The sequence below is a fragment of the Anomalospiza imberbis genome, chromosome 8 (genome assembly GCF_031753505.1).
Source record: "Anomalospiza imberbis isolate Cuckoo-Finch-1a 21T00152 chromosome 8, ASM3175350v1, whole genome shotgun sequence".
Lineage (NCBI taxonomy): Eukaryota > Metazoa > Chordata > Aves > Passeriformes > Viduidae > Anomalospiza > Anomalospiza imberbis.
Genome location: NC_089688.1, coordinates 22,884,505 through 22,907,574, shown reverse-complemented (window position 1 = coordinate 22,907,574; position 23,070 = coordinate 22,884,505). Strand labels below are relative to the sequence as shown.

Genomic DNA, 23,070 nt, shown 5'->3' with positions numbered 1-23,070 from the left:
TTTCAAACTCCCCACAGCCCTCACAACACTCGCAGGAGGCTGATCCACTTAAAGAGGCAGGAAGGAAATGCTTTCTCGTTGGGGTTTCATCTTGCACACATTTACAGTAAGCACCAGGCAGAAGGGAAGGTCTCCAGCCGGAGCACGAGGTCCTGCCCCCCCTGGCCAGCCCGGAGCACACACAGTGCTCCAGGCTTTGGCTTTTCTCACAGTGCTCCCTGTGCAGAGATCAGGCTGGTTTATCCTCAACAGGGGAAGGAAGAGGGGAGGGGAACAGCATGAGATATTAATAGCTGCCCTTGCTAGGGAGGAATGGAAGTAGCAGCCATGAAGTGAACAGGCACCAAAGAGACCCCCTTTCCAGCACTGAGGGACACCTGAGCACCAGGAGAGCTGGTGCTTTGTAGAAAAGGGCTGAAGGCCAAATAATCAGCTCCAGTTTGGGGGAAGAGGATGTACAGGTGCCTCTTGAAAGAGCAGCTCTCCACCCTGTTCTCATGCTGGCGTGGGCGAGGATGCCTCCTGCTTGTCCACATCACCTATGAGATGCTGCCTGGCCTCTAAGCCTTCCCTGGAGAAGAAACCATCAGGCTTAGACCCATGTCCCATCTCCACTGGCTACCCCACAGGCACAGCCCCATGTCCCACCTCCTGTGCCCACCCCAGCACAGGGCATCCCTGCAGCACAACTGGCACACAGCAGCTGGATGCTCCCATGGATCCATGATTCATGACTGCTTAGCAGAACCACGTTGGGCTGGGCTCCTGGAGCATCCCAGGACAGTGGGCATGGCATATTTCTCTGTATGTCCCTGTCCCAGAGCAGATCCTGGACCACCAAAGGGCTGTGCCGGTGCCTGCAACCTGGGACAGCTCTTTCCCTTGTTTACACCCAGCAGAAAGGAAGAACTTGTTAATAAGGAGAAAATACAAGGCATTGTATTGCATGGGGCCAGCAGCAGGATTTCTGGAGGCCAGGAAATGGGGACCTTTCTGACCTATTCTCTGTCAGAAAGTGACCTTCAGGCGGATCTTGAGAATGCTAATTCACCTTCCTGGGTCTCTCTGCATCCCTCTGCTCATTGTGGCCACGGGAATTACTTCATGCTGTGCTTCTCACAAAATGGGGGAACAAGGCTGGGGCTCTACCTATAGTTTTTGGACCCCGACTTCAAGCCATGGCCCAGCTGCCACTGCTGTCAGTGTCCCTGGAGTAGGGGTAAAGATTTGCTTTGAGAGGAAAAGGTGCATAAGGGAGATTAAGGAGCAGAGAGATGAGGCCAGTAGCTGGAGACACATCACCTCTCTACCAGCAGCCCTGCAAGTCCTGGAGGAAGGAGCCTTCCTCATACTGGGTGTCCAGTATGGTACCCCTCAAAACAGAGGCTCCCTCCATGCAAAGCACAACTAGAGGCAGTGAAAGCAGGGCAGACTGCCTGTGCCAGACCTGGGGCTCCAGACTCACTCATAACATGTGCAGAAGAGGGAAAAAGGAGCTGGAAACACACCAGGAAGACAAATACCAGGACAAGAAGCTAGTTTGCATGCCGAGCATGCAGCCAGGCGAGTCATGACTGATGCTGCTGGCTCCACAGGACAAAGAGGAGCCTTGGTGATAGAATCATAGAATCATAAAATCATTAAGATTGAAAAACACCTCCAAGATCTTCGAGTTCAACCTTTGACTGAACACCACCTTGTTAACTAAACCATTAGCACTAATGGCCAGGGCCAGTAATTTCTTGAACACTTCCAGGGATGGTGACTCCACAACCTCCCTGGGCAGCCCATTCTAAAGCTTAACCTCCCTTTCAGTGAAGAAACTCTTCCTGATGCCCAACATGAACCCTCCATAGCAGAGCTTGAGGCTTGTCCTCATCTTATCACTTGTCTGGGAGAAGAGGTCCACCCCCACCTCGCTAAACTCTTCTTTCAGGCAGTTTAGAGTGTGATAATGTCTCCCGCACGTCTCCTTTTCTCCAGCTCCTTTTCTCCTGAACACCCCCAGCTCCCTCAGCCAACCTGTGCTCCAGGCCCTTCACCAGCTCTGTTGCCCTTCTCTGGACTTGCTCCAGCACCTCAATATTTTTCTTGTAGTAAGGGGTCCAAAACTGAACATGGGATTTGATGTAGTGTGCTGAGTACAGGGAAATGATCACAGTCCTGGTCCTGCTGGCCACAGTACTGCTATACAAGCCAGGATGCCACTGGCCTTCTTGGCCACCTGAGCAACTGCTGGCTCATGACCCCCAGGTCTGTTTCTGCTGGGCAGCTTCCAGCCACTCTGCCCCCCAGCCTGTAGCACTGTGTGGGGTTGTTGTGATCCAAGTGCAGGATCCAGCACTTCACTTTGTTGAACCTCATACAAGTGCCCGTGGCCCATCGATTCAGCCTGTACAGATCTCTCTCTAGAGCCTTCCTAGTATTAAACAACACTGGTCCCAGAACTGAGCCTTGGGGAACCTCACTAATGACTTGTGCCTTTGGCCAGTAGAGCCACTTCCTGCCCCGTACCTGCCAGGAGAGACAGCATCCCATCAGGGAAAATGCTCCCACACTGTGTCCCAATGCCACAGGGACAGGAGATGCATTTGGGTGGTGCAGGAGCAAGATGGAAAGACCACCTCTGAGGGCTGGGGCTGCAGGCACTACCAGGCCCTCAGAGCAGTGAGGAACTCAAGAAATTTCTGTCTGCTGGGAAGGGAGGGAGAATAGATCCCCACCCAGGCCTGGGTGCAAACATGGGCCAACAGTTCGCCCCAGCCAGCTTTCGGCAGGAGGACAGCACAGGCCACCCCTCTCCTGGGAGCGAGGAGAGCCAGGAAGAGTCACAGGGCTCAGCTCTGTGTTTATGAAGGACAAGGTCTGCATCTTCTTTGCCACCACGGATGCAGGGGAGGAGCTCTTTTCCCCACCTCTTTCAGTTTTAGGGGGAAAATGTACATGTTTAGGGCTGCTTATAAATGAGTGCCAAAACTCACCCTGCTGCTGAGCCATCTCCAGCACAGGGCTCTGGCTGCAGGCCCTGGCACAAACCTGCCCTGCCCAGCACCAGATGCCCTTTGAGTAACCAACTCAGGAGCACCAGCACTGGGAGACCGCAGGAAAAGTGCAGAGGTTTGTGACATCCAGAAAGTTTTAGACACCCAGACCTAAGTGCCTTGAGCAACTGTTTCACGCCACTTGGGAGCTCAGACTGACACCAACACCTGGAGCACAACTGGTCCCCATGACCAGTGCTGCCTTGTGCTTCATCCCCACCATGCCAGAAAACAAAATCTGGGGCCTGTAGCTGTACTGAGTGGGATTCACTAGATTTCACAGTTTTTCAGAGCCTAAAGGATCATGTAATAAGTCCTGCCCTTTCTGCCTTCAGCACACTCTGTGCTTGTGGATTCTCAAATGCTTCAATCAATTTATATGGACATTAGGGGGGGCCTACCATCCTTTTCTCCCTCATGTCTGTTTTCATCCATCTGCCCCTTCCCAACCACAGCTACAGATAAAAAAACTAATCCAGAAAAAAAAGCGCAGTCTGTCTTTGGTGGGATCATCTCCCCCAGCTGGCTCTCAGAAGCACTCTGCCAGCTCCAGTGGTGGCAGTCTGGGCAGCAAAGGGAGATCACTCAGGGCTGAAACTCAGCTGAATCACAAAGTCCTCACACCAGTCCTATTGCTCTGACATATCATTTCTCAGTTGCTCCTCCCTTAACCCCCATAAAAAATTCAACAGGCTCTGGCAGAACCCTCAATCCCTCCTCGATCTGCTGCTGTCTCAGCTTTGTCTAGCTCTGTTGAATTCCAAGATCTTCCCAATGTGACAAAATCTCAGGGTCTCAGCCAGTTGTCCTCAAACTGTGGCTGGGGGAATGGCTTGCCTTACAAAGGAGCCATCCTGCAAAGACCCATCCTATTGCTTGGCAGCAAACCTATCCCCATCTGCAAGCCCTGCAAAATTGAGAAACCCTCACTCCCCCTTCCAAATAAACATCTTGGATTCAAGATCCAGCTGGCCTGTGTGATCTCAGAGCCTTCTCCCTGCAGGGGTGAAACACAGCCAGCCTCTTCCACCCTTGCTCCCACTGCAGGCTGAGCAGCCTCTCCCCTGCCCAAAGACCTCCACTCTGCACCCACCAGGCTGAGTCCTGCCATAGGAAGCCCTGAGCTCTGAACAACAGCCTCTTTGGCTTCCCACCTCCCCTGATTTCTACTTTCTGCCCTGGAGGGAGCCTGGCACAAGGATCTAGAAACATAAACAGGTTTTACGGGGAGCTCAGATACCTCTGAGGAGCAGAGCAGCAGTAGCAATACCCACGTGTACCCACGTCCCGGCCATGAGACCACTGGCAATGACCTGCAGCCACGTGCCCCATCAGTGTCTCATTTGGTGAGCCAAAGACAAGGGGGTCCAGCAGCACAAAGCACCTCTCCAGACTCAGGCAGCACTAGAAAGAAAACCCTCCTTTGATTTAAAGGCCATGATTTTATTTTTTTTCCTCCCAACTGATCTAGTTAAACTTCCAACCGCTCAAGGCTATTTTAATTTGTACTGGTAAGTTAAATCAACACAAACAAGGACAGAACAGGTTTATATGCACGTCTATTACTGGCCTGCACCAACTAAAGTGCAGCTACATTTCTCCAGGCAGCTTTTTTTTTCCTCTAATAAAGATAAGGGGGACGTTTTTGTGCACCTCCAACTGACAAATGGAGCCTGAAAGTGAATTGGGAGTCAAAGCCTTGAGGAAAGTCAAGGTGACTTATGCACCAATAGGCTGGATTCAAAAAGCTTTGCAGAAATGCAGATCAACTAACAAGATTTATAAAACTCGTTAGGGGCTTAGAGGTCGCTTAATTCTCAAAGGTGCCAAGGAAAGTGCCCGACTCGCAGAAGGATGGATGGGGCTTACAGAGGTGGCTATCTCAACCTTTCAGTTGCTTCAAGAAAAGTGGACTCAATTTCTCTTGGAAATGAGGTTTTGACATGCCAAGATGTTTACTGTGAGCCTTGGCTCCTCCATCACTTACTTGAAAGAAAAAGAAACCAAGTCCTGTTGCTGCAGACAACTGTTACAAACATCTACTGAAAGCCACAGCAGAATCTGCTGCTTCAGCTCACCAGCGCCAGACACCACCCAGAGGAGTATGAGACCAGATTCAGCACACAAGCTGGAAAAAACAGAAGCGGGGAAAAGACTTTGCGCTTCTACAGTTCCCCAGTGCCCGGCATTTTGCAGGCTGGAAGCAGCCTGTCAGCACCTGTGGGCAGCCAAGGAAAGGTACAGCAAGTCCATCCACCCCAGTGACCACAACCACAGTCTGCTGAGCACCAAGGACCCTCCATTTGCCTCCCTGCTGGGTTTTTTTCTCTTACCAATTTTTTTTTTTTTTTTGGTGAGGTGGTTGTTGAGAATCTGAAAGCCCGGATTATAATCTTTATGAATCCCATAGTTAGATCGTGCTGAACAGCAGCCCAGCAATACCAGATGTTCAAACAAAGCTGCCAACCGACAGCTGTCTGCAGCTTGCAGAGTGTTTTTACTTTAAAATGCAAAATGATACCAATCTATATTAAAAGAGAGACGTTCAGAGCCTTGCGATAGCAGCTGAAGCCGCAGATATTGCTCTTTCACGCAGGGTGTGGCAGCAGAAGGAAATATCTCAAAAACTACTGCTTAAGCCACCCTCCCAGCCCCCCAAATCCTGGCCCCTTTCCTAATGGGAAAGAGACTCACGTTACTGCCTGAGTGCCGTGAATGTACCAGTGCGTGTCCAAACAAGCCAGCAAAAAGAAAAATGCAGCATGAACAAACAGTGTCTAACGAAGGATGCCAGAAAGAATCTGGGCGCTGCCCACACCTGGCTCTCAGCGGCATGGGGAGGACAAAGTGACACATGGGGGGATGGAGGGAACCAGTCCTGGGATGGAGGGTGCAGCCTACCCTGTACCAGTGACCAAAGTGGGACAGGAAATATCCCTTCTGGCAGCACACCATTGCGAGTGGAAGTGTGGGATGGAGGGGCATCTTCCACTGCTCTGGCCCATCTGCCCAGCATCTCACCTCAGGTTGTCCCACATCCCTCTAAAACACACAGGGATGCTCTGGTCCCACTGGATAAACTCTGCCTGAGTTTCCTTGATGTGAAGCAGGTTTTCAACTTGCATTGCTTTTTACCTTTATTTCTTAGGCTGGCTGGCACCAGGCACAAAGCCCTACACCCTGCAACCTTTTCTGCATACCAGCAGCTGGAGAAGGCAAGAACTGGAGCTCAGCCTTGCTCTTCATTATTTCTCCCTCTGGAAATGGAAGCCACCCACAACAACCACATTTTGGGGATGGCAAGTCCCGAATACACTAGGCATGGCACCGTACTCCTGGCTTGCAGAAATTGTGCAAAAAGCACTCTGACTTACTCGAACGTGACGTCCCAAATTCCCCACCAGCCGCGATCACAGGAAATCTTTGGGACCTGTCCCAGGGCTGCCTCATTGTGCTCCAAGCAGCAACAGCATGAATGAATCATTCTCCTCAACGTGACACCCAGCTCCCAGCAACGTATTCAGGACCAAAATATTTACGTTGCAAATGAGTAAGAATAGGACCAGATCCCCTCCCCAGCCTGGTGCCATAAAAAGGCCAACCTGGTCCTGCACTGAGCAAGTGGGTGGCAGAAGGATAGGAAAACAGGAGGCAGAGACCAGTCCCATGTCTTGCAGCCTGGATCTGCTCAGTGATGCTGAATCAGAGCCTTCCCAGTTACAGCAAAACCCCAAAGTGGCAAGCACCGAGACTACAAACCCTGTGGTACCATGGTCCCTCTGGGTGACATGTGAGGGAGCATGCTGGGACCTGTAGTTTCCAGCCAGCCAGCAGCAAAATGCCATCCTCCAGTAAACACATCTCAAATTAAAGTGATGCAATGCCCCCAAACTCCTGGCAAGGTGCCAGCAGTGGCTTCCTGTTGGCAGGCACTTGGCCAATTCCCATGTGTTGCACTAGCCCCCTTTCAAGGAGAAGCCAAGAGCCCACGCCCCACAAATCCCCTCGCAGATGACCCGCAACCTGCCCTTTCCAAAGCGACGTGTCTGCATGGACTGCAGGATGCTGGGGCAGCCCTGGCCCGCAGGAGACGTCAGCCCTGCTCCTGCCTTGCTGTTGAGCCCCCCCACCTTTGCTCCATGGCGCTGCAATGCCAACCCCAGAGCAAGACCCTGCATCCAGTGCTGGTCAAACTTCAGCCACAAAAAGCCCAACAATGCATCCCCTCGAGGGGTCCCATTAAGATGCCACTGAAGCAATCAGAGTCTTAGGCAGCAAAAAGCAACACACTGGCACGGTGTTTTGAGGCAGAACAGCACAAGCAGGCAGAATCACCATATCAGTAAGGCTGGGCACAGCCACCTCCCCACAGGATCCCAGATGGGCACACAGCCACCCCGGGAGTGCTGTCATCCTGTGCTCCAGCAAGACCAGACCATACATCACATCCTGGGGAACGTGGCACCCCTCTCCTTGCCCGCTCACCCTCCCCGCTGCGGAGGAAATTGTGCGCCCGGCTGATGTCAGGAGGCATCACTTCACACAAAGGCCAGGCTTCCTGGCAGGGAAGGGGTGGGGGAGTGGGGAGGAAGGGGAAGAGGAGCCCGGGGCAAAGGCAAAGGCATCTACAGCTCCTTGTGTACGCAAAAGGGGCAGCAGCAAGAGACAACATGGCCCCATCTACTTCAATTGCCCTTGCACCCGGGAAGGAGAGGCAACATTCACAGGAGCCACAGCACGGCCCTGCCGTGCAGCCTGTGCACCCCTTTAAGAATGCACTGTAAAGAAGGGATTCAAATTTATTTTAATTTGCTCCCACAAATAAATCACTTCCATTTTCTCCATGCCAGGCTGTGGCTGCTGCCAACCAGGGGACACAGCGCACTGCTTAGCACCCAACCAGGAGAAAAATTATTTCTATGACAAGATCTAACATCAGCACCCCCAAAATCAGCATGAGCGTGCACCCCACCTGTCTCCTGCTCATGGGTGGCTAAATACTCATGGTACCCATTAATTGATAAATACAGATAAAAATAACATATTGAGGACCAAAGGCAAGAGTAATCAGCAGCCCTCATTTCCCAAACTCCTCTCCCCAGTATGCTCGACAAAGCCGAGCATCTTTCAAAACGTGGCACTTCATGGTACCCACAGCATCAATACGACCTCCTGCTTCAGCATCTCCTCTCCTCCTCTACCTCCTGCAGTCGCAGCTCACCCCCAGACACTGAAAGAGGCTGGTGGCCAACAACAGACTACATTGCTTTTGTCTCCAACTCAGCCACTCTCTCAAGGACAGGAGCACTCTGGACCAGCTGCACAGGGACCAGTGAAGAGGGCTCGGCTGTAGGGGACCTGCAGGATGTGGTCGATGTTGATTGAAAAGGGAAGTCACTGATATTGCAGAAGGCAGCCAGGGAAGGTGGATTTTGGATGTGGCCACTGCCAGGGAATAACTGTAAAGGAGCAAACCCTGCTGCTCTCCTTCAACGTGCTGACTTGTGCTCCTAGGAGAAGGCCTGTCATTGGTTTTTAATCTCACCCGATTACGGACCAGCCTTTGACATTATTGATCTCAGGCCCCTGAAGTATCATTTATCTTCCAGGTTTGACTCAGCCATCAGAGCTTGACAGCTCAGACCCCAGTCAGCTCCATCCTCCCAGGGAGCCAGGGGAACTGCTCTGTACAGTTCCAGTCCTGCTGATTCACGTGAGCCATATTTGACGCCCAATTTCCGTCCTCACATAAGGTGTCTTTCACTCTCTGCCTACCTGGCATTTCATTTTCTAACTCCAAAATCTGTCTCCTCAGGTCTCTGGCAGACCAGCACTGTTTCCTCAAGCTTGGCAGTCCAAGGTGCCTCTAATGTGCCCTGTTTCCCCCTTTCAGTTTCATTATCCTCTTTCAAAGAGGACACGGTGGAAACACAAATGTTATGGGATGTGCTGAGAACTGCACAGGGACTGGGGGAGCAGCGCCAGCAGTCAGTGTACAAACAGAGAAGCCATTTCTACCTGTGACCCACTGCCATTTTCTAGAGCAGAAAGGACCAACAACAGTAGCTCCTCATTCCCTGGTGAGATTGTACCCACAGAAAAACCAGGCAGCTATCATGGTTCTATGGTGGCTTCCCCTTACCTGCCAGCCAGCACAGCTGCCAGAGGGCCAGCTCATGACTTTTGCTTGACCTTGAAAACATCAATGCCTGCTCCTTCCACCAGACCCAGAAGAGATGGGCTGACAGGTTCCCTTTCCCTGGATACCTCCATCCCCCACCCAAATTGACAGATGCTCCCAGCCTCCACTGTTTGGGAAGCACAAGGTTTTCCTCAAATGCCTTTTTGTCAACAGTTACTGGATGCAGTGCGTACATGAAGGCTGTCTTTTCAAATGCCTCCTGTCTCTCTCTCCTGTGAAGCCAGGCCTTGTGTTTTGGAAAGGAAGAGTATTTCCTGAGGAAGGCTCCAGTGAGCAGTTTTAATGCATAGAGAGAGGAAGGTTTAGTTTTTGTTCTTCACCTTGCTATATTCATATCATATTGCTGAAAAGCCCTTTGGTAAATGGAGATTAATACCATGTGCATTCATAGACTGTAGCAGGAACCAGCCCTGAGGAGGACCAGAGGAGGGAGTGCCTGGATGGGAGCAGCTAGCAGGGTCCATGTCCTGCAAGGTACCACCATCAGCAAAGAAAGCTCCAGTCTCCAGGATTGCTTCCCCACACTGCCATGGACTTCCTGACTCCTAACTGGTCTCCCCACCTCTGCTTACCTCTAAATTAGGGTAATACCTTGACTCCCCCATCCAGGCTTTAGATTGTTGCAGAGATTAAAATGATCTTTTCTCCCTTGTTCTAAGTAGAAAGCTACAAATTCCTTAGCTGGAGCACAGGCCTTGGTTTTACCTGTTGGGCTTACGTGCTCGGGAGATGCAGTTGAAAAGGGGTGGTCTTCACATCAGGCACTATTTCCAGTTCCCTGCCCAGATGCCCTGTTGTGCAGGATGCCAGCAGGCAGAGGCAGGAAAATAGCCCCCAGATGTGCTGTCACTCCCTTGACGGGGGCAGGCTCTGTCCCCACCCCCTACAACCAAACTACCTCTGACCAAAACAGAGCTCGCAGGCCTCAGCCACCCAGTCACAACAGTGCAGCTGTGGCAGGAGAGCTGCAGTAATTCCCTCCTGGATCTGGCCACCCCCATCACTAAGGGGCTAGCACAATACCAGAGGGAAGGGGGAGTGCAGCATCCGCCCCCGCACTGTCCCCAAAGGGTCTGTGAGTGGGACAGAGACCTCGCAGCACATTTATTCCGCTCCATCCATTTGAGAGGCACGCTTCAAGGGGCTTTTTGCCGTCAGAGGCGGGTGCACCAGGACAGGAAAAGAACAAAGGGAGGCACCGGCACCCCCAGCCCTTTGTCTGAGCGCAGAGGAGTTCACCTGCAGGGAAAACCTGCTCCCACCGCAGAGGCGGCAGCTCCACACGGATTCAGATGGGGAGAGGGATGCGGCCCCCCCTTGTAGCAAGAGGATAATGAGCAGAAGGACGCAATCACATTACCCTCTCTCTCTCCCCTTGCAACGCGCACAAGCCCATTACAGTGCTCGCCAACCCCCCTGACTTACCAACAACCCTACAACCACAACCAGCAATAAAAACCTTTGCCACAGAAATATCAACCCACCCCCCAGTGTGATCGATCCGTGTCTGCGTGTGGCCCAGCACCAAACCCTGGAGCTCGGCTCCACCGACCAGGATTGACTGGGAGGGAAGGGGTGGGAGACTATTTTCCAGGGGATGGGGTTTTAAAGCCACACAATAACTGGCTGAAATGAGGGTTTAGATTAAGCTGTTGTATGGCAAGGGAAAACACTGCCTCCATTAGGACATGCAGGATTTTCCTTCCTTTTCTCCAAAGCTACAGCCCTACAATGAAGCTTCCAGGTCACCCAGGCAGGGAGAGGAGAACTGGGTGATGCTGAGCAAATGGGGGATCCTGAACAGGGAAAGATGGGTAGAGGGAAGAAAAGCAGATCAGCCCTCTCAAAGCCCCAGATCATATAGTCGGCTGCTCTGACAATGTTTACTCATATTTCAGAGAGACACAGCCATCCGGAACATCACTCCCTGCCAACTGCCTCATCTGGAGCCATCCACAGCTCGGCTCTTCCCAGCCCACTCCAGAAACAGCCCCCCCATCAAAACATCCACACAGCAAGAAGCTGAAAAATGAAAGGTAGAGGGAAAAGAAGAAACAGAGAAACCAAATTAATTAATGTTTTGGGTTTTTTTTAACAGTTCTGGTACATCATCTCAGCAAATGGATGACTTGGAGTGTGCTTGGAGTGCAACGGCACCGCTGCAGAGTGCAGGGCACTGCGCTGAGCTGGGAATTTCTGCTCATGTTACCATCACAAGAGAATCACAAGACAGAAGAGGGACAACCATGATGCCCTGGTGAGAACAGGCTGAAGTTGTCCTTATCAGAAAGGATCCATGACTGAGAACCTCTTTCCTGAGTTCATCTGGGGGACATATGTAAAAACTTGCGTGCATCCAGTGTCTCATGCCCGTGAATAACCATCCTTCCCTCCATATATGGGACCAGACACCTCCTCCTCCCATTCCCAAGTATGCTAGATCTAGCTCTCCCAGGAAAAGGAGGGGTAGCTGCCTCTGTCCTTCCATGGAGGAAATGGAAGGGCAGGACATCCCTGGTCCTGCAAATGTCACATCTCTCCACCAGTCCCCCAGCATGTGCCTCAACATCTCTTCCAGCAAACAGAGGTTCATTGCAGAAAATTGGCTATCACTGCAAGCAAGCTCAGCAGCTCCGAGTCCTCTGTGCCATCCCCCTTACTTCAATCCAACCAGCATCTCCTCAGCCTACAGGCTGCTGATAAATGCAAGAAGTTGACAAAGTCACCAGAACCTAGCCCAGATCCATTGCATTTTATTTTTTTTTAAAGCAAAAAAGCCAGGCCAGACCAGATTCTGCCCCGAAGCCTGTGTGGCAAAGCAAAATCCTGCTCCAAGTATTTATTTATAAATCTGTACATACATGTACATTTAAATTCTGACAGAATTAATTCTGGCATCCAGCTAATTCAAAGCATTCCTCCCCCATCACACTACTGTTGCAGGCCAGCCCTGCACAGAAGCTGATTATAAAATGCTGCACTAGCCAGGCATTTCTGCAAAGGCTTGTGCTATTGAGCATTCAGTCTTTCCTTGCTTGGCTATTTCATTGTTTCGGTGTCGATCCCTCCTCTCTTGCCCTGTGTTTCCTGGTTACTTTTGTCCCTGCTCTGGAAGCACTGCTGCTCTCAGCCCCATTTCAGTGTCAGATTGAAAAAAAAACCCAAAACAATTACATGAAATTAAAGAGAAGAAAAGAAGAAATTATCACCATGCACCAAGATTTCCAGTAAACAGATAGGTAACTAGCAAAAAATAGGCCAATATGCTGCAAGGCAAGCTGCAGACAGATCTGGGGATAGAAAGCCCGCTGCCCGCCTCCCAAGTACAGCTAAGAAATCCCTGTGTGGTCACACGCTGTCCTCTGGAGCAGAGAGGAGAGAGGTCAGGGCAGCCAGCACTGTAAGAGCCTCTTTATTCTTGGGCAGTTGCACGAATCTGATCGCTTGTGCCCTTTGTGAGACATGGAAATCTGCCTTCTCCTCCCACCCCCTTCGCCAGCCCCTCTTCTGCTCCTCCCGCTCAGATGGGGACAGAGGCAACTCCTTGGCTCCAGAGGCAAAGACCAAAGCAGCAGAGAGCCTGTGGATGCCCCTCTGGCAGGACCAGGCCCGGATGAGCGTGTGGGAGACGTTGAGAGCAGTGCTTTGCTGGAGCAAGGGGAGGGGAGAAGAAAGGAAGGACAGTCCTGGGGCTTGCGCATTCCTGGAAGGGCTCATGAGGCTGAGGGGTGGATAGAAGTCCCACTGCAGTTCATGCCTCTCCTACTTCTCCCTCTCCATCACGCTCATGGGCTTGAGGAGAACAGCACGCTGATCACCTCCATGCCAGCAGACACACGATACTCACATAAGTATCACATGATAGATTTTGATTAAACAAGGGTCTGGGCTAAGTTCATCATGCCCTCATCACCTGACAAAGCTGGGCTCAGACCTCCTAGTTCAGAGACCAGACCACGACACCTCTGTCTCACGGGCTCATTCGAAGTCACTGCTGAGGGAGGGCGTCGGGGTGGAAAGCTCTAGCTAGGCCAGGGCAGTCTGGTGAGCAGGGGTGTAAGCCTGGGCTACACATTGTTGCTATTACTTGCAAAACAGCTCAAGGTCCTCAGGTGAACCTTTCCTTATCTTTCCTCTTTCCACTTCACTCTCCACGGCTCCCATCCACACTGAGCTGTCCCCTATAGGAAGAGAGCATTCTCCACAGCAGCCCCTGTCCTACTCCTTTACCAAGGCTGTCCCCTCCACACAAGTCTCCTCCCTCCCACCAACCCACCAGGCTGCCTCCCAGCATCCTCCATCTCTGCTGTCACTTCTCGGATTGACTCTACACAAAAGACTTGCAGCTGCAGGTCTGGAGCAAGCAACTGCTGGCAACCTGACGGGCTAAGGGCACAGAAAATGTTCAAGCTTAGCAGGAAAACAGCAGGGAAAAGCCCTTAATCCAAACCCTGTGCAGGCAGGAGACTGCTCCAGTTCAGCCAAAGATCTGGGACTGCCAAGGTACCCACTGCTGCTTGGCCAGCAAACCCAGAGGGGTTTGCAGCAGAGTGGCTCAGCCCCCCCAGACCTCTCCATGGCAGCTCAGGCTGCTACGGCTTGAACTGAAGTCTGCTGCCCCTGACAACACCGAGCGGCAAAGCCTGACAGATCGATGTGGTGAGTGGCACAGAGCTAGGAAGCCAGGCTAGGTGGGTGCTGGGATTTCTGCCACTGCCCAAGGCCCAAGAAGTCAGTGCTCATCATGGCAGCTTGACCAACTGACAGCATCCCGGGGCACAATGATCAGCCACATTTAGGAGCACAGTACCACATTCCTGAGGCCCCTGGGCAGGAATTAGGGCATAAGCAAAGCCAGGGAAGGAAAGACCTGGGTTAGGCCTGACTAACCCTTGGGCTGGGCTGGCTGTTCAGCTCTGGGGTGCTGGTGGAAGTTCAGATGGCAGGCACAGGGAGAAGCTGCACAACCCCTGCTTTGTAAGACCTGCTGCAAAAGTTGTCTGGGGACCGGGTATGCTCAAAGAGTGCCACAGCAAACGCCTGCCAGGCACCAGCCACACCACCTACAGCCACGAGAGCTAAATTAGCACTCAAGCACTTGGGCACTTGCACTCACAATGCCTGCAGTGAGCTGCGTGCCACGCTCCTCATAAACAAGTCATCTGGAAAATAAGTAAGCCTGTAAAAATCCAGTCCATCACAAGTTACCAAACCTGTTTCAGAGTAAAACAACCTAGAGCTCATGCCAGAAGCCTGGCAGTGAAGCTGATACCAAGCTTCCCCACCAGTGGGACTCTCTTGGTCCCAGCAAAACATCCCTGGCACTGATGGCAGCACGGTGATGCAACATGGGACTTTGTGGTGGCCAAAGCTGGCAAAGAATCAGAGTTTCTGGTACAGACTTGAGATTCAGCTCTTCCTGTGCTCCTAGCTAGCACTCACTTTTCCTCGTTCTCATAATTTAGAAAGCACATGAGTTGGCTTTATGTGGGGTGCTGCCAAAAAAGAAAGCCCAAACCCACTGAGTTGCAGATGGACTCAGCAGCCCGGTCCCTGTTCCCCTGGATTTGCTGAACATGCACTGCTCCATGGACAGTGCTGGATGCTGCTCCTACACATCTGCAGGAGGATTCCAAATGTTTTATTCCAGGTCTCAGCATCACAATGCATTTTCTCCCACTTAATGTTCAAAGCCACCAGAGATCTTCAGAATGTGAAGGGATTTCTAGGAAGCTAGGACAGGGAGAAATCTATCTCCTTCCTCCAAAACAAAACAGAAGCAGAGCCTCTCTACCCAAGCCCTTTTCCACTGGTGGCACCTCTAGCTGAGGACAGGCACCTGGGAAATTTCTGAGCAAGCTCAGATGTACCTGCCCTCAAGCAACCGTGTCCCACACAAAGACAGGGAAACCATGGTAATACCCCACAAGTGAGTTCTCTTTCTCTGATTGCTGGCTTCTTACCTATACTCCAATTCCAGCAATGCATTTTCCCTCTTTTTGGATGGAGAAGAAATAAAAAGCAACACATCAACCTCACATTGGAACAACTTTCTTTTTCAGCCTTAGAAGCAGGTTCCCCCATGCAGGCAGGAGGCATGTGGCTGGGGCAGCAAAGGCAAAGATGGAAGAAAAACAGTTTCACTTTGAGACCTTGACACAAACAAAATGAGAAGAAGGAAAAAAAAAAAAAAAAGAAAAGAAAAAAAGAAAAGAGGGTGCCTTGTTGGCTTTTCTTTTCCCCCTCTCCTCTTTAAGCGCTACAAAAACAGGAAACAAAGGAGAAAACATCTCACAGGGGGAAGGGGAGGTAAGCGCTTTATACGCCCACGAAAGAAAGATTAACCACATATTTTATTTACTGTTTGTATTACAGTTGCACTGTGGAGTTCAACTAATTCCGAGCCAGGGCTCTGCGGGTTTGTGCAGCACCTAACACTGAGTGGGGTCCTTCCCCCAAAGCCACCAGGTGCATGTTCTGCTTCAGGCAAACCCTGCACAGACACCCCCTTTCCTCCAGCAGACACCCACCTCCAGCCTCCTTCACCCAGCCCCACTTCTGCCCCAACTGCCACCTCAGCTGACAAAGTGCTGGTGCTGTCCCCAAGGAGTTTTGAGCCCCTTTTCCCCTTCAAACCGGTCTGTAATCAGGGGTAAGGTGCCCTTCGAGGCAGGTTGGCAACACAGCCAGAGGAATAAATGCTAAAAAAGCAGAGTTTATGGGCAGTGTGTTTGCAGGCTCCAGTCCCTCCTCTGGACCGTGGGGGACATCCCCTCCACAGCGAGTTGATGTTGCAACCCCCACACTTGTGAGTCCCCCACACCAAGGTCAGGGCTCCGATCCTCCCAACTTTGACTCATTTCTCAATTAACGGCTTTCTGAACACAAGCCACACATGGAACAAACCTCTCACAATGGGGCCTCCCCCGGACCTCCCAAGCCCAGCGTTACTCATCTGCCCCCCAGTCCATCTTTTCTCAGGATGCTCCAAGTGCAGCTCACTGCCGCTGCAGGGTGAGCAAGCAGCCAGGAATCCCGGGCCCGGCTCCCGCAGGCGGGAAGCCGTCACCAGCTGAGCTCATGCACCCTAATTCGGGAGCCGACGAGGCGAGGCCACCTTCCTTGCTGGCTGGCAACCGGCAGCTTTCAGCCAGAGACCTGGCTATGGCCATGGAGCAAGGGCTGGCAACCAGCTGGGTGCTTTTCCCAGGGGTTCTATCCATACTCCAGCCACTTCATGGAAGAACTGATTCAGCTATAGGGAGGATCCTTTGGGCACACTGTCCCCCAGCTTGGTGCTGTCCTTTATTGACCCAGACTCCGTGCACCCAACTAAGCCACGCGCCCAGCGGGAAGAGACAAGCTTATCATCACAGAGAAAGGAAATTAAGATAATGTGGCGATGGAGGTACCGAGGGATTTGGCCAAGGTCACGAAATAATTCCATGGCTCTACGATACAGCCGTCTAACACTTTTGGTGTCTGGCCACATCTCCTAAAATTTCAAGCCAGGGCCAAAATCCAGCCTAGGCAGTGGCAGATTTCTGCCAGGTCATTAGCAGTGTGCATCCGCAAGAAGCGGCGAACATCCAGCCATAACAACGGCAGCAACAACAAAAAAAACATGCAGCAAGAGCGGGAATAAATGAGATCAAAGTGTCCTGGAAAAGAACCTGGAAAAATAGTTTCGGTCCCTGGCTAAGGCTCCTGGGAGATGCACATGAGAACCCCATCCCAGCCTGCACAGCCCTCCCGAAGTGGCTCCCCACCCTGGCAGAGGGAAACCAAAATGACTCCCTATAAATAGAAGCAGAAAAGCGCTTCTCCAAAAGACTGACTGGGTCTTTCCCCTTCCAGCGTGTGTGGTGGAGCTGCTGGCACCTCCGTGGAGGTCCCTGGTTTTCCCCCAGAAAAACTGGAGAGGAAAATAACCTTCCTGTGAGCTCAAACTGGCTCCTCTCTACACAGAGCTGCACCCCCTCACCCCACTCGCAGGCCTGGCCATCCAATTGGAAAGTAATTATACTGCAATTTTTATTTATGACTTCTTCGGGTTTTTTTATTGCTAAATGGTGACTCATTTTGGCAACATTAAAATACACAGGAAATCATCCCCATTTTACAGTAATCACCATTCAATTCATTGTTAAATATTTATTCGGGAGACAAGCGCCGAGCCTCTTTCGAAGGGTCGGAGGGGGAGCGGAGGGGCAGCCCTGAGAAGGGGGAAGGTGGCAGGAGGGTCATGGCAGGGCTGGCCGCAGGGCTGGTAAATGCTTGCCAGAACTGGAGGGTGGGGAGCCAGGGGTGAAAGCTCTTGCCAGATGGCCTGGCCAAGAGCAAAATACAGACCCGCTTTCCCTCGAATCCAGCACAACAGCCCAAGCTGCTCTAGGGAGAGAGGCAGCCCTGTGCCCCCTAATAAAAAATCACATTATTTGGCCAAACCCCAAGACTGAATCCCCACCAGTGAGACGTCACGGGTCTCTGACACGTCATGGCTCTCTGACACGAAGCTCTTCCATTGCCGAGGGGAAGAGGATGGCGGCCACCGGCCCCAGTGGGAGGCAGTGGGAAGAGCAAGCAGTTTGACATTCACAGGCCTTACAATGGACAGGGTCTGCTCCTGCAGCGGCTTTGTCCTCCCAGGAAGCCCAATTTTGGGGTGACTCCACCTCGGATAAGCATAGCTCTTCTGCCTTTCCCCAAACAGCTGCATAGCCCAGCATAAACCTGGCAGACGGCCCTTCCAAACGCCCCTGGCCCAAGACTGCAACCCTTCCCTGCAGAGTGCACACCCAGAGGGCCGTAGGTCCCACAGCCCAACAGCTACAAAGGCCTCCCAGCACAGACCCCTTCCCTGGGGAGCTCCTCTGGCACCCATGGGCTCCGTCACCCAGCATGTCTGCCACGGGGGGACCCTGGGCGGAAGGAGGAGCAGTGCCAGGATGGATTTTGTTTAGGTCCTACACAAACACAGGGGAACAGACATGGCAGGGAAGAGGGCGGTTGGGTGGTCCCCAGGCTGGGCAAACCCAAGTGTCCAGGATGGTTGGACTCACCCGGATCTCATTGCGGCGGATCTCCACGTCGCAGACCGAGTGTCCCTGGTGGGCCCCGCTGTAGTAGCAGCAGAACTGGCAGACGGCCACCTGCTCGGCCTCGCAGTGGTACAGGCGGTAGGCGTTGTGCTGGGGGCAGCTCCAGGCCCGCACGTCCTCCGCCTCCACCAGGAGATGCCCCCGGGCTGTGGAGGGCTGCTGCAGGTGGGTCTGGACGTGGGACTGGCAGCACGGAGCCTCGCACCTCAAACAGATCTTCTGGGCCGGCAGTGGCGGGCCGCGGCGGCAGAAGACGCAGTGCAGGACTGAGGGGGGCTTCTCCAGGTTGAGGGAGTTGAACTTCTCCACGATGTTGGTGAGCTTCAGGTTCTTCTCCAGGTTGGGCTTCTGGTTGTAGGCCTGGTTGCACTCCGGGCACCGCACCAAGCCCGACTCCTTGGCCCACGCCTCCCCTATGCAGCCCCGGCAGAAGTTGTGCTTGCAGGGCAGCTGGACCGGCTCCACAAAGACATGCAGGCAAATGGGGCAGATGAGCTCCTCTTCGAAGCAGTTCTTCCAATTCTCGGCCATCTCTGCCGGCAGCTCTGTCGACACTTCCCCCCAGCCGCTTCGGTCGCTCAGTGCGGTCTAGGGGCGGACGCCAGGGTCTGTCCTCCCTGAAAGGGGAAGGCTGAGGGTGAATGGACAGGCTCCCCCCTCCCCGCAGCACACGCCATAAATAATAAACCGCAGCAGATTTTAAAATCGGGGATAAAATAAACCACAGAGCAGCACTCTAGGAATATCCGGCAAGAAAACGCAACGTCCCCATCGCTTCATTAAAAAGCAACACAAATGGTCAAAAAAACCCCAACATGATCCTGTTAGATCTACAGCCCAAAGTCCTAACCACCCCTAAGTCATTTGCTCCTTTTTAACCCAGAAGGTGAACTGAAACTTACCAAAGGTTGAAAAAAATCCATACAAAATCCAGCAGCAGAGTCCAAGTTCCATATAAAGCTCCTAAATTTAGCACTCCGGATCAGATTTTTCTTTTCTTAGGTTTGCAACTGACATTCAATATTTTAAAGGGACTTTTGTCCCCCACCAAACCTGGCCAACAGCTGAGGGCAGCGACTGGCTCGGGCTTTTTTTTTTTTCCCTTCCCTGTATTTCTCCTCCCTCTCCCCCTGATGGGAGTTGGGAATCAGAGTCTTTTAAAGGAAACAGATCAAAGGGTTAAGATCCAAAACGGGAAAAGGAGGAAGATTAAAAAAATAATAATAATAGCGACGATGACGATGGCGGAAAAACGAATTCTCTCTGCGGCCGCCGAGATTTGCTTCTAAATCGGAGGAACAGCAGGGAAAAAAAGGAAGAGGGGAAAAAAGACGGGAAAAAAAAAAAAAAAAAAAAAAAAAAAAAGCCCTCCTGCCTGCTTGGAGATTGCGAGGTCTTGAATGGGAGAGCTCGGTCATTCAGAGCAAACGCCAGCCCAGCACAGCCCGCCCAGCTCCTCCAACGCTCCCGGAGAGGGATGGGAGAGGGGACGGGCTTTGCCACGGGGGGTTCTGAGCCCCGCGGACCCCAGATCAACCTGCTCTCACTTCCCACCAGGGCTAGGGGGAAAAAGGTGCCCGGGGGTGTCCGTCCTAGTCCGCTCTCATGGCCGGCCCGGGGGTCGCAAGCCCCCGACGGTAACAATGCTTTGGGGCGCACGGACGGCGCCCGAGCCGGCGGCGGAGCGCTGCCTTCCCCGGCGCGGCCCCGCCGGGAAGAGGCGAGGCGGCGGCGGGCAGCCGGGAGGAGCCGGCCCGAGCGAGCGGTTCCGGGAGAGCCGAGTCAGCTCTCAGCCATCTTGAGCTGAGAACGGAGACCGGAGACCGGGAGCGCTTTAAAAATAAAATGAAAAAATTAAATAAATTTAAAAAAAAAGAAAAAAAAAAAAAAGGTATTTAAAGAAAGAAATTATAAATAAAGTCACCAGAACAACCCCGCTCCAGGGAGCCACCTCCTCCGCCTGCCCAGCGAGGCTCTGCGGAGGGGCTGCGGGGCCAGGCGAGCCCGAGCCGAGCCGTCCCGTCCCGGCGGGGCCGCTCAGCACAGCCCCCCGCGCCCGCCCCCGCCGCCTCCTCCAGCCATCTTGGGGTCGCCCTGGGCGCCGGAGCCCCACGTCCCGGCTTCCTCCCGCCGCCCCCGGGGAGGCGGCCGCGGCTGGGGCGGGGGGGAGGAACGCGGAGCGAGGCGGGTGGGGGCGCGGAGCCCCGCAGCGGAAAGGGGAAGGGGGGGCGGCGCCTCGGGCTCAGCCCCGGCGCGGGGGGCCGGGGCGGCGGCGGGGGGCGGGCGGGGCGGCCATGGGGGCGGCGGCCGCGGGGACCGATCAACCGGGGAAAGGGGGTGCGGACGGGCGCGCCCCGCCCCGCTCGGCAGCCGGCCGGGGTGGGGGGGGCGGAGCGGAGGCGCCGGTGCCGCTGGGTCTCGCCGGGCGCTGCCGCCGCCGCCGCCGCCGCCTCGGAGCTGCCGCTGTGCTGCGGCGGGAGCAGCCCCGCCCCGCCCGCGGGCCCGCCCCGCGCGTCACCGGGCCCGCCCGCGCCCCGCCCCGCGGCCCCGCCGCCCTAAAGGGGACGCGGCCGGCGGTGGGGCCCGGCGCCGGACTCCGCCGCTGCCTTGGGGAAGGCCGGGCTTGGGATGTCCCATCTGGCCACTGCTTCGGCCGTAGGGCCACCCTTCCCGACCACCAGTGTCCCTACGCGGCCAGCGCTGCCCAGGGTGCCGGTCCATAAAAAGGCTGATTGCCCTGGAGCCGGTGCACATCTGGGTCACAGCTGGTCCTGGGCACCGTCCTCTTCGTTGTATACAACTTCCTCGCGAGGGGAACGGGAGAGGCAGACACTGATCTCTTCTCTCTGGCAACCAGGGACGGGACCCGAGGAAATGGCCTGAAGCTGTGTCAGGGCAGGTTGAGGTTGGATATTAGAAAAAGGTTCTGGTTGGGCACTGGAACAGGCTCCCCAAAGAAGTGGTCATATCACCAAGCCTGCCTTGAGTTCTAGAAGCATTTGGAAAACACACTCAGGCACACTGACGATGTTTAATTCTTGAAGATGTCTTGTGCAGGCCAAGAGTTGGATTCGATGATCCCTTACAACTCAGAATATTCTGGGATAAGTGCCCTCAAGAGCCTCCTGTGTCCTCTTGGCTGGCTCTAGATGGGCTGTTACTTTGCACAGGACCATTTAGGTGGGTTTCCTCCCTGTGCAGAGCCGCAGCCGTTTGTCCCCTGGGGTCTTTCCCAAACCAGAAGCCCCAGCACCTTCTGCCAGACCTCGGGGCACAGAGGTGTCTCTGTTAACAGCTCTCCCACCAAATGTTTCTGCAGCTGTTTTGTGGGACAATGTATATCTAACCCCTGCCATATGTGCCAAGCTGCTGGGAATAAAGCACACTGCTGGTGTAAATCCATTTCGCACTGGCGAGAGCATCAATGGCTCAAAACAAAGTAATTACATCAAAAAATGCTCAGGTTTGTGGTGGAGTGACAAGAGGGCAAAGGCTCAGTCAGCAGCTTCAGGATCTGGCCCAAACCTGACCCTTGGGTGACGCTCTCTGATGGCAATTTGCCTCTGGGAGTGATTTAGCAGGAATTCCCCATCTGCTCTGAAGACACCACTCAGTAGTGTCTACTATAGCACCCTATTTCCCAGTGCCTTGGACCACCCAGGGCAGCCTGCTAGAGGGATGAGCATTCCACACCACTCCCAGTATGGGGATTATCCAGGTCTTTCCACACTGTGTTTTACAGGAACCCCCTGTGCGTAGGCAGGTTCTGCCTAGAGACACTCTGATAAGGAGACAGTGATGGCTTCTGCTGCAGAACTGGGGCTCACCCTGTGTCACCCTCAGCTGCCTCCCTCCATTCCTGCACTCCTGGGGCTGAAGTGCCGATTCCTGAAAAGGGAGCGGTTTGCCATGTAATTCCTGTGCCAGGCCTCAGAGCCCATGGGCTGTACTTCTCCTCCAGGGTTTTACAAGCCATCCGGCAGCCAGCACTGGTGGGAGCTGGGCAGGGCAGCATGAGTTGTGTCAGAACCGCAGTCGACTGGCGGAGGCTGTGTGGAGGCAAACCTCTCCTCGAAAAGTCAGCGCAAAACTATTCATGACTCTCACTTTATAAACACACACAGCTCCAGACGGCCACAGCACCAGTGACAGCCACCATCCCCACCCCAGCCAGCACAGGGCTCTTCTGCAGGGGCTTCTCAGGCCCCCTATACTCCCACTGTGGTTGTGCTGGGGAAGCTGGTTGGTATTTACCAGTACTTAAAAGAGGAAGGTGGATGGGATGGGGCTTACCCAAGCTGAAAGATGCACCCTACTCCTGGCTGGAAATCCCTCTGACCTGGGACTGGCACTCTGTCATCATACCCACATCTGGATGATGCCATCTCCCTGCCCATGCCAGAGAAGCTCCCTTGGTAAGGGAAGCCCCAAAGCCAGGCTGGGCACAGCAGCCCTTCCACAACCAACATGAGCTGCCTGGAAGAAGGCTGTAGACAGGGCCCCCTCTGCCTCCACAGCTCCCAAACCCCTTCCCTGACAGTGCTGGGTGGCTGATGAACACCAGCAGGAGCAAGCTGCAGAAAGCCTGCCCATGCTTTGGTCTCCCCTCCACCAGGATCTTGGTGTGGGTCCCAGACCACTCCAAGGGGTCACAGAGGTGCTTTGTAGCTGAGTCCTGGTGTACATCCCTCAACCTCCCCCAAACTTCAGTTTTCCCAGCCACTGC

General features: G+C 53.6%; 1 protein-coding gene across 1 annotated transcript in view; it reads right to left on the bottom strand.

Moving 5' to 3' along the window:
* TRIM8 (tripartite motif containing 8) overlaps positions 1 to 20,722 on the bottom strand; it is a 30,614-nt gene extending 9,892 nt beyond the window's left edge. The window contains exons 1-2 of the mRNA XM_068197936.1: positions 19,247 to 20,722; positions 18,306 to 18,961 (exon numbers count right to left, since the gene is read on the bottom strand). Of these exons, the coding sequence (XP_068054037.1) occupies positions 18,306 to 18,875 (570 nt within the window). The 5' untranslated portion in view covers positions 18,876 to 18,961; positions 19,247 to 20,722. The remainder of the gene's footprint in view (positions 1 to 18,305; positions 18,962 to 19,246) is intronic.
* Between the last annotated feature and the right edge of the window lie 2,348 nt (positions 20,723 to 23,070).